The sequence below is a fragment of the Cyrtonyx montezumae genome, unplaced genomic scaffold (assembly GCF_038088225.1).
Source record: "Cyrtonyx montezumae isolate F1298 unplaced genomic scaffold, pur_monq_1.0 scaffold_19, whole genome shotgun sequence".
Taxonomy (NCBI): Eukaryota; Metazoa; Chordata; class Aves; order Galliformes; family Odontophoridae; genus Cyrtonyx; species Cyrtonyx montezumae.
The window spans coordinates 4,939,794-4,954,588 of NW_027071925.1; the positions used below are offsets into that span (position 1 = coordinate 4,939,794).

Below are 14,795 nucleotides of genomic sequence, written 5' to 3' on the forward strand. Positions count from 1 at the left end.
GCCCTCCCCAGCAGGAAAAGCCACCACCGCTCTGCACAGCTCCGGCTGTGGGCACTGCAGGAGGGCAGAGGAGGGCTGGCAGCCTGCATGCAGCTCCAGGGCAGGCTGCAAGCACAGTGCCAGGCAGCAGCTCCAAACGCTGGGACAGGGACTGCTGCCCAGCAGCAAGACCCCACAGAGTGTGTTACACAAAGCAGAGTGGGCCAAGCAGCAATGAGTCAGGTTGATCCACTTGCTGAGAGCTCCACAAAACACAGAGTGGTCCCAAGGGCTGCACTGCTGCTGCTGCCCTCCTCTCAGGAGCCACTGGCCATATCCCATCCGCAGAGCATGGGTGTGTGGCACTCGCCAGCAGCTTCTTCCCCAAACTCAAGGTGTTTCTCAACCATTACACCCCAAAGGAAATAAATGTCAAAATTAACAGCCTGTAAAACGCCACCTAAATTAAAACGGGATGCTGCTCACGTTAATCCCTTCCAGCACACCGCCCACCCCGTGTCCCACTAATCACCCACAAAGTGATTAAGGAGAAGTATTTCCAGTTCACATTACAACGCTATTAGCCCAGGGCCTCTGGAATTCCCCTCTCACTGCTGCACAGCATCGAGCTGTGAGGGAGCACGGCCTTTCCGAGCACAGCCCAGTCCTCACGACCTGTTTATTTTTCGCACTTTGTTCAAAATAAACAATGAAGGCATTTCTGCCACCCCCCCCTTGCGAGCCCACAGGTCCCAGCGCAGCATGGGAACGGTCGGGTTGAGAGCAGGCGAAGGTTCAACGCCAAATCAAAGCGTTTCTGGCCAAGAGCTTGGCAAACACGCCGAGCTGTGTTTGTGTGGCACACCTCTTCCCCGCAAACAAAGGCTGCGCTGCCTCCCAGCTCCCCTTTGATGTCGGGAAGCAGAGCTCAGCCAGCACTGGGGTTGGGCTCTAACTGGCGCTCTTCAGCAAAACATCAACAGTCATAAAAGCAAAGCACTCGGGCTCACCCCGCCGAGGGCAGCGCAGCCCCGGGGTCACAGCGCGGTGCCAGGTGGGGGTGTGACCCCACAGAGGGGGCACCCCGGGCTCCCCACCCCGCAGGGCACCCAGCTCTGCCCGTGTTTTGCAGGAATCAAACGGTCTGACGCTGGGATCGAGTCAGCACTGCTGGCACGGGAGCAGGAAGCCGGGGAGCAGCCGTGACTCACGGCCTCGCCGTGCCAGGGACTCCTCCACCAACGTGCCAACCTCCGCCGGAGGCGTCAGCTGCAGACAGGCACTAATTGCTGCCGTCGCCGAGGTGACTCTGGCCCGAAGCTATGTGCTCAGCAGAGCCAGCCCCGGCAGTGCTGGCAAGTTCATCCTGCAGAGGAATCCTGCACTGGCAGCCCACGTCCTGCACTCACCCTCTGCGTTCTCCGCTTGCCTGTCCTCGCCGTTCCTGCTCTCCCTCTGCTCCAGCTGCTGGGGCTGTGCTGGCTCCACGTGCTCCGGGAGGGGCTGCTCTGGCTTCCCACCTGCAGATGAACAAACCAACAGGAACTGGCACCGGGGAGGAGCTCACAGTCCTCTAGAGTGACTACGTGTGGCGTTGTCCCTGCCCGTGCCAGCACAGTTTACATTCAACCTGATGACTGCAAGGGAAGTAATAAAAAGCAAAAATATTTAACAATCTTATAGCCTCGTGGCAGCGAGCCAGTGCTAACTACCTCAGCCAATTAAAATGCACAAATGGCTCTAAGTCGCTTTCAGACGGGCACTTAGCAATGTGTTACCTGTCAAGATCTCCCAGCTCTGCATCCCCAGCGAGCTGGGAGACACGCAGGAACAGCACGGCACCTGACATTTAGCAGGCTGGCAAACAACTGTTTGACAGATATTACAGTAGCTGTCAAAGCCACCAGATTCCTCCTTTCTGCCAGCAGCTGCTGAAGGGGCCGTGCATGCTCACGTGCTCATCTTGTGGAACTAGAAGGAAACACCGGGCTGGAGGATGGAGCAAGGACACCGCCCGATCAGTGGGGGGATGTTACAGGACCAGAGGATTTGCTCAGAGCCGCCCAGAGGGAGCTTACCAGGGTCTGCTTCCTTCTCCAGGGACTTCACCACCTCCTCAGCCTTCCTGGGAAACTGCAGCTTTGCTTTCTCCCCATCACCTGCAGCCTCTGCACTCTTCTCACCAGCTGGCACGGCAGCTCGAGCCTTGGTGTCTGGTGCTGCTCCTCCTGGCTCCTGTTCCTTGTATGGGGGCCGCCCATCCTTCGGCACGCTCACCTCCGGGGTGTTCTTCAGCTTCTGTACAGGTTTCTCAGTCCCTCCCCGTGCCTGGTTCTCGGCGATCATTTCTTTCCCCTGTGCCTCTTGCTGGGGACGCAGCTCAGGCGGTGCTGCCTTTGGTGGGTTCCCTTCAGCTCCTCCGAGTGCCTGCTTGTTCTCATCAGAGTCCTCGCGCTCCCGCCCCATGTCCACCACCACCTCATCGTGTGGGACGGGCGGCTCGTGGCGATGTGCCTCCCCCATGGGCAGGGCGATGCCTAGGACACATGGCAGCAGGGTCAGGGCTTGGACGCCCCAGGCCAGGGGGCTCACAGCATGCGTGGCCGTGCCTGGGTACCCGCTGCCCCCCACGTTTGCTCCCTCAGCAAGATGCTGCTCTCATAACAATCCCCAAGAGCACCATGTAGCACACCATCTTCAGCCCTCAAAGCAACCAGCAGCGATCAGGACCCTCACCCGAAGCACTCCCAAAACTGACACCCTTTCCCCACATCCTTCCTTACCTTGGTCGGGCCGGTCCAGCTGCACTTTCTCCTCTGCCTTTCCTCTCTCCTCATCTCTCTCGGGTACCTCCATGGGCACTTTGATCTGTGGCTGCTCCATCTCCTCCTTCTCATCCAGCAGCTTTGGTTTAAGGCGATCATCCTCCGCCTCCTCCACCGCCGGGTTCTGCTCTGGAAACGCAGCACTGTTAGTGGAAGGGGTCACGCACAGCCATGCCAACAAGCACCCCGACAGCACCCAGCACTGCCATGCCCACAGCAGCCCTGCTCCACACGGCAGCTCTATTTCCCCCAGCACCACAGAAGCGGGGCCGGGGCTTTGTTCTGCTCGCTGCTCGTTTCCCCAGTGCAGCAGTGCAGAGCCAGAGCTGCTGCGAGCAAGAGCCACCAGATGGTAGCATCCGCCTGGGCTGCCCGCTGCGGGGCTGTGAGCATCTGAGACATGGGGAGCGGGGGGGGGCAGCACAGCCCCCAGCGCCCGCCCAAGGTGGGAGCACACTGCAGAGCAACTCCATGCCTGTTTTGTTGTGTATTCTATTCACTTTTCATTTCGGTGCTAGAGCATTTCCCCAGCCCTGCCGTTCCCCGAGTGCTGCAGGTGCTGGGGAGCACAGCGGAACAACCCCGAGGATAAAGCCCCAGGGGATGCGGGGAAGGACCCGCGGGAAGGACAGAAGTGTTGGGAGATACGGTGCTGGGACCCCGGAGCGTGCTGCTCCAGAGGACAGAAGTGGAGGAGGAAACAGAATCGTTTCCCAGTGCTGAAGTTGAACTGCAGATTTTTTTTCCATCTGACAAACTGAAAAAAATACATAAAATTGTCTTCTGTAACAAAAAAAAATTCCCAAGTCTCCTCCGTCCCCCCCTCCCCTCCCCTTTGCCCTCCCCCATGTGATTTCCTCTAGGGAATTAATTCTATAAACATCTTTCAATTTTCTCCTCCCCCTCCACAGGGCTGGTGCGATTTATTACAAGATGAACTCATGGGAAAGAAGTGATTGCCACAACTTCAGCTGCGTGGGCCTTACCCAAAGCTGGGGAAGAGAAAGGCCAAATCCTGGCCCAGAAGGAGCCGTGCCAGAAGTGCACAGGGCTCAGCCAGAAACCTGGAGTCCTTGGCCCCGGCCACGTTCAGCAGTGAGAGTGGGAGGAAAGGTCGTGGGTGTTCTGCCCAAGGGTCTGCCTCCATGGAGGGACTCCCCAGGGCTCAGTGGTCGGGGCAGGACGCTCCATGCAGGACCACAGTGAGGGCACAGAGGTGCCCGCTGCTGGATGAGTGCCCTGGGAAGCAGCAGGATGTGGGGCTGTGCAGGGAGGTGCTCGGTGCTGCTCCCAATGAAATCCTGGCCCCACAGCAAAATGTTATTGACTGTACTGGAGGAGAAGCATCGTTCATTGGTTCACGGAGCAGAGATGGCTGCGTATGGAGAAAACTGCGCTGTGGATGAAATCAGAGCAGCACAGAGCGCTGCAAACGAAGGAAATCACAACCAAAGGCGGCCACCATAACACAAGGGATGTTTGAGGGGAAAAAAAACAACAAAACAGGAAAATCTAGGGAGAGAAGGAAGCTGTGCACACTAAGGGGAAGTGGAGGAGTTAAGGCAGAGCGGGCGCAGCGCCCGCAGCCCGCAGTGCCATGCCCAGCACGCTGCAGCAGGTGGAAGCTGCAGCAGCTCCGTCGTAAATCACGAGAGGGCTCCCACGGTCCACACTCTGAAAACAATGTGGGGAAAGGCAGAAAGAAAAACAAAACACAAACAAAACCCAAAGTCTCCATGCCATAATAAGACAAAGTTGCCTCTAAGCCGTCATTTGCTCAGCAGGAAACAAAATTAAGTTCATCATCAGGGCGTGAATTAACGACCTCTCACGCTGCATGGAAATCTATAAGGGGCTGTATGTGGTTTGCAGAGAACAATTTTGCTCAGGATGTGTAATAATCACTCTAACTGTCTAGTCGCCCTTCAGGTCCCTTTGGAGAGCGTTACAGTAATGCTGCGCCTCTTAATGTTTTATGAGCGGCGTTGGACTTTACAGGCAAAGGCTGAGAGGCTATAAAAGCTCCTCGGCTTACAGCAACACGCCCGGCCCCGCGCAGGGCTCACCCGCAGCACAGCTCCGGTGCTCACGGACGCGGGGGGGCCACGGGGCTTTCTGCAGCTGATTTGTGAGCGCGTGTGCGCGCCGATGTGTTGTGGTTTGCCAGCAGCCTCTCCAGGCTGCAATAAAATTTCATGATTAGCAGCCTAAAAGCTTCCCTTCCCCCTGCTCCTGCTTCGGATGGGAGCAGCGGTCCCAGAAAGGTATTAAATCCCTCCTCACGTGGTTTGCGCAGCGTTCTCGTCCACCGCAGCAGTGACTGTGGTGGATCCTGCACCCATGGGTCCCGTACACATCCTGCTTGGGGACAGCACGAGGAGCAGCACCCCTCGGTGATACCAGCACTGGGACACTGTGCCACGTGCTGCCCAGCCTGCCTGAACTCCAGCCCGGCAAAACAGGGCAGCCTCGTTTTGCAAGTGGAAAATAGGAGCGAACCAGTGCCCTAGGGCCCACTAAGACCCGGGGGAAGGGACGGAGCGGGGCCGCCCCGCACAGCTGGGAGCGCACAGCAGCCCCCGGGCACCGACCCCCGGCCAAGCGGCGCCCGCGAGAGCTCCCCCCCGGCGGCTGAAACGGTGCCAGATTTCACAAGGTTATCAAATGGCATCCCTGAAATTAGTTCACAGTTGTCTCCTGACGCACCAGCAGTAAAAACGAACCCAAATTACAGGAGGCTGATAGTTCCTTTTTCTGTGTCACAGGCACTATTAAAAGCTCGCTCGCACAAAGCACCGGGGAGAGCTGCAGCAGCACCAAGCTGTTCCTACAGCGATTAGGGGCTGTGCATAATCCACGGCTCGCATGTGTTCAGGGCAAACAACCCGGCCATCGCCGCAGGCAGAGCCGCACCGGGATGGGCTCTTTTTGGGGTCAACGCATCCGAGCGGCAGCCCGGTCCCACCCGCACCCACGGGGCACGGGACACGCGGGGTGGGTTGCGTCACGGCGTGAATCAGGGCTTTGTTAGCGGCGTTGCACAAGGAGAGAGGCAGAGAGTGAAGCAGCAGCGGAGTAAGGAGCTGAAAAATATTACAAAATCTTAATCCGCCCCATGAGACCCTCTAGGGTGCTTTCAAATACAGAGAGAAATTGCCTAATTAGCTTTTTTTTTTTTCCTCTTTTTTTTTCTTTTTCTCCTAATGGATAATTGCCTCCATGAGCTTCCACAGGCAGCTTAGCAACCTTTTACCATCCCCGCACACGCCGCATGGTGCAGCCCAACGCTTCTGAAAGGGGTTTTATACCTTTCCCGAAGAGCTGCTGACAGTAAACCTCAAGCAATACAGGCTGGGGCTGTAATGGGCACTTGGGTGTCGTTAGTAAAAACACTATTCAGAGCTCGCCGGTCAATACGTGTTCACATAAAAGGGCAATGTTCTAATATTCATAATCCCAGGGCCCACAGGGCAGGGCTTTAATGAAAGTCTGCACAGTTCTGGGCTGCTCAACATCAAAGGGGCCCATAAAGCTCCCCCTGCACGCTGACAGCAGCACGCAGACAGCACACGGCCACGGCTCCCGCGTGGGGACAGAGCTGCGCGTCCCCAGCACCGGGCACCAGATATGGGAGGGAACTCTTCACCCAGGAGGTGCTGAGGCCCTGGCACTGCTGCCCTGAGATGCGTGGCTGCCCTTCCCTGCAGGTGGGCAGCCCACAGAATGGGTTTTGGAGCTCAGCGATCTTTAAGGTCCCTTCCAAGCCAGCCAGGCTGTGGTTGTGATCCCCTGCAGCAGCAAGCCCCGGGCGGTGCAGACACCGCCGAGCTCGGGGCAGTGTGGGTACAGCGCAGCTCCCCACAGTGCTTCACTTGGGGAAGAAGTGGCAAAGAGATCGAGCAGCTCCAGTGGACACCGTCTTTTATGGCGCTTCTTTTATCCTCCCAGCCACAAGCACGCGTGTCATTACCGACTCCTCCTGAAATGAGCAGCTGTTCTTTGGCCATTACTGCTCCAAAATTAACCGAGACGGAAGAATTCAATCGCATCCCTCCTCCCAGCCCTGCTGAGCGTGCACGATTAAGGGATTGAGAGCATCTTTTGCTCAGAGTTCACGGGCAGCACAGTGCCTGGGAAGGCGTATGCGTCCCGGGTGAGCTGTGAGCGCGGAGGCAGAAAACCCCTCAGCTGCCAGGGACACAACGACCCAGGAGTGAATGTTATCGCGGCAGCACCGCTGTCGGAGACGCTCAGAGCTGCTCAGCAGGAACCCAGCCAACCACCAGGAGGGAGGATAAGCTCCAGAAGAGACAGCCCCTTCTCTTCGCTTCCGTTCTCAATCTCGGCGAGGATATTTCAAGGCCCCCAAAGAACAAAAAGCTCGAGCAGAACGGAGCAAAAATAAAATAAAGAAACAGGACGCAGGCACAGAGGAGGGGCAGCACGGGGTCAGGAGACACCTGCTCGTGGTGGCCTTGCAAGGCCAGCCTGCAGCTGGGGAAGGGAGGTTCGGCCGTAATTCCATCAACGGCCATGGTAAACAAATAATAAATAACGTGGACCCGTAAACAAAGCTGAGGCATAATCAAGGGCTTTGTCAGAGCTAAATCTGAATCCAAATTTATAACCTCACAAGCAAAAAAAAAAAAAAACAAAAAAAAAAGCTCAGTGTCCATAAATTTACATACCTTTGAGCACAGTGAATGGCTTGTTACAGGAGCACTATGTGCTGGCAGCATGCAGGGAGCAGTCCCGGTCAGCCAGCACCAGGCTGTCCTCATGTCATGCTGGTCACCCCGTGGGGATATCCATGCTCTGCTCCACAAGGGAACCCCTAACCCTGCACCCTGCCTGTCCTTCCCAAAGGGACTACAGGATCTCCCAGCCAGCATTCCCGAAAGCACAGCCTTCCTGGGGAACACCTGCAGGGAGCTGCCTGGAGATTACCCAGTGCTCACCACAGGCGGAGCTGGGAGCACGACTCAAGCAGCCACACACCTGGGAGGAGTTTGTCAGCATCCTGGTCAATCCTGTCCTCCTCTCTCTCGAGGTGATCCATGCCCACCACTTCGGTCTTCACCGGCGGGTCCTCGGTGGCAGACAAGGTGGTGTAGGTGCTGATGATCAGCATTCCCAGGCCAATCCACAGGATGATCTGCAATGGGCAGCAGCTCCCGTTAGCACAGCCAAGCAAACAGCACAGCGTGGCATTCTGCATGCAAACAACGTCTCCAAACAACCCAAAGCTCAGTGCAATTACCCACGTCAATAAGGGAGAGTTGAGGAGAAATGGAAGAGGGAAAAAGGAAACAGTCGCTCTCGGCAGAGGTTTCTTTGTATTGGGATGGAGAGATGCAAAATGAGAGTTTCAGATGCTGGAAGCCGTTGTAAAACACAACCACAGTATCAGGAGGGTTCAAGAGGAGGTGGACAGAGAGTCAGAATAAAAAAATGCACATGGTGGACAGGAGTCAGCTGCACAGGAACACGGCACTTTGAGCAGCTACGCTGCAACACTGCACAGTCGGCTCTGGCTGTGAGCAGACGTGCCTGGCCTGTTCCCATGCCGGGAGGGTTTGCAGGGAACTGTTTAAAAATCCTTATCTTTGAAAGCAAGAAGATGTCCACACACAACCCTGGTGGCTAATGCTCTGTGAATGGCATGCAAGCTAGAAAGAAGCTGCTATGAACCTAAAGCCAAGACCAAAGAGAAGAAATACAGCAAGACAGAACCTGGGCCCTGTGAAGGGAAGGACTCTAAAGAATTTCTCCAGAACAGTTCATCCCTGCCCTACTCCCCAGAATCCTCATCCTGCAGCATGTACACCACGGTTAACAAGAGGCACAACAAGAGGATGCAGCTCAGTGTAAGAAAAAGCAGAAATGGCCACTGGGGAACGTGAACACAACGGGAGCTGCCACGGGCAACCGGGGGAGAGAAAAGATGGGAAATGAAAGGAGGAGCCCACAATAGAAAGGTGAAGTCCAAAGGGAGAGATGGGGCTGGCACTGGGCTCCCCCTCACTGCAGAAGTGGGGTCAGCACCCAGGAGACGCCTTCGGAAGGAAAAGGGACCAGAGGCCACATCTTAGAGGGACTGCAAAGGAAACAGAAGCAAGGTCTGCTCCCAGCCCCAGCACAAAGAGCAGACATCCTGCGGGCCGGGAGCAGCCAGCAGGTCCCTGCCCTCCGCTTCCCCCCCCTCGCACGACCCACGGCCCTGGCAGAAACGCGGCTGTGCCGGCGTCCTCCAGAAACAACAGCAGAGAGGAAGAGCATTTCCACAAAGAGGATGTATTCTGGTGCCACGGGAACTGGGAGCAATGTGGGAGAAAAGGGAAACCGTAGGAAACGGCTGAAATCACGACAGGTTCTAAAAGGGTTTTTGTTGTTTCTTATCTTAGCAGGGAACCACAGGCTTGAATGCTGTGGATTTAAACCCCTCTGATTGTTCAGCATTCAGAGCTCATCTGGGAGCTTCCCAGAGGCCAGGCTGCCCCACGCCCCCATCCTCACCCAGCACAAGAATGCTGTAGACCCGAGTGGAGGTCTGTAATTCGGCTCAATTCCAACCAGACACCTATGGCATGCAAAAAAAATAACAGGGAGGGAGTTGGTGCTCAAGGGACCACCAGGGCCAACCCCTGGCAGTCACAGGAACAGCAGCACGGGCTGCAAGGACTCAGTGGTGGTTCAAAGGAGAGCACAGGCAGAAACCACCCAATGCATTTGGGGTGGAGAAAGTGGAAGCCGAGGGGCAGCAACGCAGAGCAGCTCTGAGCCAGCAGCTGATCCTGCAGGGAGAATCTTCTCCACCCCTCTGAGAGGGGAACCTGGGAGCCGCCAAAGGGCTCCTGGACACGGCTCTGTGCAGGAGGGACATCCCTCTGGCCGAAGCCACCTCCTGCTCACAGCTCAGCACACCAAACGCCCATCTCCCGAGAGCAGCACTGGGGCCAGGAACTGGAAGAGGAAGTTTACATGTCCGTTTCCTCTGCTGGTTGCTTTCTCTTGGCTGTGCTTCCTCCCAAAAGAGAGCTCGAACTTTGTACAGAAGTGTCATGAGCTCAGAGCATCTCCTCTGAGCACGCCTGAGCCAGCAAGGAAGCAAGAGCCGCGTCTGCCTCAAGTGATGACATCTCCTGCCCAACCCGTGTTGTTTTGGACACGGTGCACTGAGAGATGGTGTAAGCACAAAGGAACGCAGAGCTGCGTCCGTCCTGTGACAGCGATGCACAGCTCCGGCCCAACGCAGAGAGGGGAACCTCCTGCCCCGTGGCAATGAGCAGCACTGCCTGACCCAAGCAGCCTCTGCAGCTCCTCTTCCCTAAGCAGGACAGCAGCAGCACGGCCACCCAGGGAGGGGCCTCTCAGACACACGCTTGTGTCAACAGCGGGAAGCCAACACCTTCCTGCTGGAAGTTCACCGTCGTGTTTACAGACCCGAGCGCGACCTTCGGCAGCGTCCTGCCAATCCAACGTGCCCGCTCGCCCTGCAGCCCTCACTGCTGCTTTCAGTGCTGTATCACACCTTAAGTTGGCACTGCCACCTTCCCAGCTCTGCAAAACCCAACTCCAGCTCTGCCAGCTGCTCCGTGCTGGACCTTGCTGGAAGCCAGAGCTGGCCCAACATGTGCAGAACAGTCTGGATAACCTGGAAAGTCCAAGAGTTGGATTTGAGACCTGCTGTTTCAGATAAGCAAGTTCAGGATGGTGGAGGTGGGGAGGCAGAACATGCACGTGTGTTGTTCAGGCAGGGAAAGGTGGGGAGGGACAGCTCTGCCCAGGGCAGCTCCTTCTCCCCTCAGACTGCCACTTTTCACAGGAGCACATTTTGATGGAGTGCAGCGCCTGGATCAAAAGGAAGCAGGAATGAAGGAGGAGACCAAAGAAAGAGCTCCGGGGAATGAATAAATGAGTCTCTGCAGAAGGCCTGGAGGGACAAGGAGAGGGTGGGCCTCAGTTTCAGCTCCCAGAGCTGAGGCACAGAGCGCTATGCGGCCGAGCGTGTTCCTGAAGACAGGTGTGCCCTCACTGCAGCATTTCAGAGCATCGGTCAAAGCAAGAATGCGAACTTGACAGGCCATGGATCATTCAAGAGAAGGCTGGACAGCTTGCCAGCAGCCCCTTCAAATGCCAGGGTAACCTGGGGGCTGATGCTTCAGATAAGCCCTTATTCCTCGGTGGGATTTCTGCAGGACAAACATCTCCAGTCCTGCGAGCGGCATTTCAGGTCACACATTGTGAGTGCCCCAGCATTCAACTGCAAGCAGCCAAGAGTCGCTCTGGGCAGCCAGAGAGCTCAGCACACCCTGAGTGCAGTTTCAAGGCACTGCAGAGAAACATTCTGGCTCGGCCGGAATAGAAAGCAATACTTGAAAGTGCTCTTTGTTTCCCTGAAAAATCCAGGCTGGCATTCAGACTCCTGCTTGGGGTTTCACTCAAAGAAGTTAGGACCAAAGTGTCAGAATTCAGAGTGAAAGCTGGAAAGTTGGACTATTTCCTTGTGTCAGAGAAAGCATGGGGAAAGAAAAAAAAACCACCCTGCTTAAAAGCTTCACATACGTTTGCAAACCCACAAGTCATTAAACTCAGAAAAAGCCATTAGTTCTGTAGGACCCACAGAAATTCTTGCTCTCCCTCTGCTGACTCCACAGTTTGCTGAAAACCTTATTCCCAGACCAGTGCTGTCGTGACTGGTGATGCTGGAGCACCAGTCTGCTAAAAGGCTGTGGATTCAGTCATTGTTAGAAAAAAAACAAAGCATGTTAATTTTGACCCCATAAAAGCGCAGTACTTGCAGAACCAGAGAGATCAAGCCCAGCAAAGAGCCACTTTGTTTCAGTCCCCGAGGAGGCCAATTCAAACTGGAGCAAAAGGAAAAGCTCAACTTTTTATAGCCTCTGAACGACCCCAATCTTTTAAAAATCAATTCCTGAAGCAACACCTCTACGTGTGTGTTCCTTTTTATTATTATTTTGGTTGAGACCAGAGAGCTGTAGGTCAGCAGCAAGAACCACATCTCTGAGAAGCCCTGTTTATTTTACCCAGCCCAGGTAGGCTGAGATGTAAGGTTTTATAGGCTGCCTGGATTCCCCAGTCTGTGGATACAGAACCTGAAAGCCCATCAGAAGGCAGACTGGAGGCAGCATTTTACGCAGCAAATGAAAGCTTTGCTCGCTGCTTAGAGGGATATAAAGAGCCTCTGTGCAAAATGGGGCAACCACGCACTGAGCCAGCCCCGTGAGCTTTGAGCAGAACAGCCCCACTTGTGACAAGAGGCTGCAGCAGGGAGCATCGAGCAGCTGCCCTCCTGCAGCCACACTGATGCTGTTCCCAGGCTCTGCAGAGGGCTTGGTCAAGCAACATCACCACTGACCTGTGAACAAAGTGCATTCTTGTGGATCTTCTTGTAAATAAGAGCTGGGCAGATGAAACAAATCAGGCTTCCCATCGTAGCACCTGTCAGGCCCAGGACTGTTTCCACTGGCAAAGAAGAACAAGACGAGTCAGCAGAGCCGTTCTCTTCCGGAGTCAGGAGCACAGCAGCCCTTGGCAGCTGCCTGCAGTACAAGCCCAGCCATCCTACCCAGCAGAGCCAGGAAGGATGAGGACTGAAGAGCCCTTTTCCCCAAACCTCTCACTCACCATTTGGGATCATGATGCCTCCTATCATGGTTCCAAACACGACAGCCAGCGTCAGGGCTTTGAAGCGAAGTGGGGGCATGTAACCCCCAGCAGCAAAAGTGCCATCTTTTTGCTGGAAGATAAAAGGTGGGAAAGGGAGAGAGTGAACTGAGCCCCCTTGCACATCCGGCTCAGGCTCTGCCAGTGGGGTGAAAGGGACCACGTAGACTGAACGGGGGCAGTTTCATTCCCTCAGTGCAGTGATCTCTGCAGAGATGGGGGTGGCAGCTAGAAGCAGTTGAGTAGCTTTAATATGCGACTGCATCTGAACCTTCAAAAAGAGACTGTCAGGAGGCACGCAGCCAAAGCTGCTGTTTCCATCCTGCCCCAAACGTGAACTGCACAGCTGTATCCGAATCCTTCTGCCAGTGATGCTGCTGTAAGTGGCCCCGAGGCTGAGGGCATGAGAAACAGGCACAGCTGAGAAGGCAGGAGGGAGAGTGGGCACTGGGAAAGAGCTCTGGTTTCGCTGCACCGAGGCATCCCTAGCACCTCCGGGAGCAGGGCTATTCCCACCACACTGCAGCGCGTGGGCAGGCTCCTCCGACGTGACGGAAGACACCCCAGCTGGGCTGCAGAGGATGAGCAGAGCTGCGGGGGAGCTGCCGATGCTGGAGGGTTTCCAGACCCCCTCCATTTCCCGTCCCAGCCCACGTTCCCTGAACAGGAGGTGTGGAAAGCACAGGATGCCACGGACCCACGTGCCCCTGAGAGCCAGCAGGTCCCCATGCTCCTGGGCACGCAAATGGGACACAAGAGCAAAGTGACACATTGCGAGCCCAGGGGAGAAGCGAGGCTTCCCCAGCACTTCCAGCCCTCCACGTCCGCTGCCTCACTCCAACAGCCTTCCCCCATCCTCAGACTCTCCCAACGTGAGAAAAGAGCCGGGGGCTTCTCACAGGCAGAAGTGGCAGGATTTAGAGCTATAAATTGCTCGAGTTTTATTTCCTGCCCTAAGAGGTTTCTATTTATGCAGATACACAAAAGCCTCAGAACATTCCCACAATCTCTTACTGTTATTTACTGAATACCATCGGCATGCTTAGTGCCGTACAATACACAGAGGAGAACACGCTACTGCCACAAGGGACTCACAGTCTAAATCAGACAGACCAACTATAGTCACAGTGGCTGCCTGAAGATCTGACCCTGGGAAAGGTGAATGTGTGGGAGAGGGCTGTGCTGCACCGCAGCTCTGCGCTGTGTCGGCACCACGCGGCTGGGGAGACACTGAGAAGGGGACATCTGAACCCCGAGAGGAGGAGGCTGTGCTCTGGGAGCTACTGACAAGGTGGGAAGATGGGAATAAGAGTAAAAGAGCAGGAATGAGCAGGCACACAGGAGAAATGAGGCTAGGCTCTGAGGCTAGGAACAGAAGCTTGAGCTAAATGCAAAGCGAGATTGAGTTGGCCAGCAAAAGGATGCCAGCTGGAGCAGCAGGAAATAAGGAGGCTCCTCTGTTTCCAAAAACACATTTCTCCTTCTCTGTGAAGGGGAGAACCACCTCAGCTCTGAACTGTGCAACACTTTTACATTAGAGCCAAGCAGGGAAGCAGCAGCCATGTGAGCAGGAGGGCAGCAGAGCAGGGCAGGCCTCAGGCTCACAGCCCCAGCACTGCTGCCCATAGGACTTCTCCACAGGGAGAGCAGGAACCTCAAAGCACCACGGATTAACCACTTAGTAGAGCAGAATGTACAAGCTGCCATTGGCCTTCCACAGCACCATTACCACACAGCAGGCACTCAGACCCGCAGTGGGAGCTGAGTGCCCTCCAGGCAGCAGTACCCACCCACGAGTCAGAAACACCCCAGAGAACCGAGGCACAATTGTAGCCCAGGTGAGCAGCCAACAGCAGAAACCAAACAGTCCCAGGAGCCCTTCAAAATTCCAAGGTGCACACCAAGGTAGCCAGCTGCTCCCAGCCACACGAGAGGGTCTTACCTGCTGCTCAAACAGAAGGGTGTTCAGCGCCTGTCTGCATGGGAGGATCATCATCGGGAACCCCACAGCTACCGACATCATGAATCCCACTCGGATCATCTCCGTCACAAGGTTGGAAGGGAAGTTCATGAGGACGTTCCCAGCAATGGCTTCAGTGTAACTCACGTAGCCAAAGAAGCCCACCTGTCCAGCAGGAGGGGAGGTTGGACTCCAAAGAGCATGCACAGCTGCTTGAAAGGGTGGGGGGCAGTGAGCGAAGACGTGCCAAGGAGGGAGTGTGGGGTCACCTCCACAGGGAACCTTCTGGGAGCCCAGAACTGAGGCACCATTCCCCGTTGCGTTTTGCTTTCAGCAAAGCATCT

General features: G+C 55.7%; 1 protein-coding gene across 1 annotated transcript in view; it reads right to left on the minus strand.

The window, feature by feature from the left end:
• SLC38A10 (solute carrier family 38 member 10) overlaps positions 1 to 14,795 on the minus strand; it is a 28,090-nt gene that overhangs the window by 1,812 nt on the left and 11,483 nt on the right. The window contains exons 8-14 of the mRNA XM_065735363.1: positions 14,434 to 14,616; positions 12,453 to 12,564; positions 12,184 to 12,290; positions 7,803 to 7,959; positions 2,763 to 2,933; positions 2,058 to 2,516; positions 1,389 to 1,499 (exon numbers count right to left, since the gene is read on the minus strand). Coding sequence (XP_065591435.1) covers positions 1,389 to 1,499; positions 2,058 to 2,516; positions 2,763 to 2,933; positions 7,803 to 7,959; positions 12,184 to 12,290; positions 12,453 to 12,564; positions 14,434 to 14,616 — 1,300 coding nt within the window. The remainder of the gene's footprint in view (positions 1 to 1,388; positions 1,500 to 2,057; positions 2,517 to 2,762; positions 2,934 to 7,802; positions 7,960 to 12,183; positions 12,291 to 12,452; positions 12,565 to 14,433; positions 14,617 to 14,795) is intronic.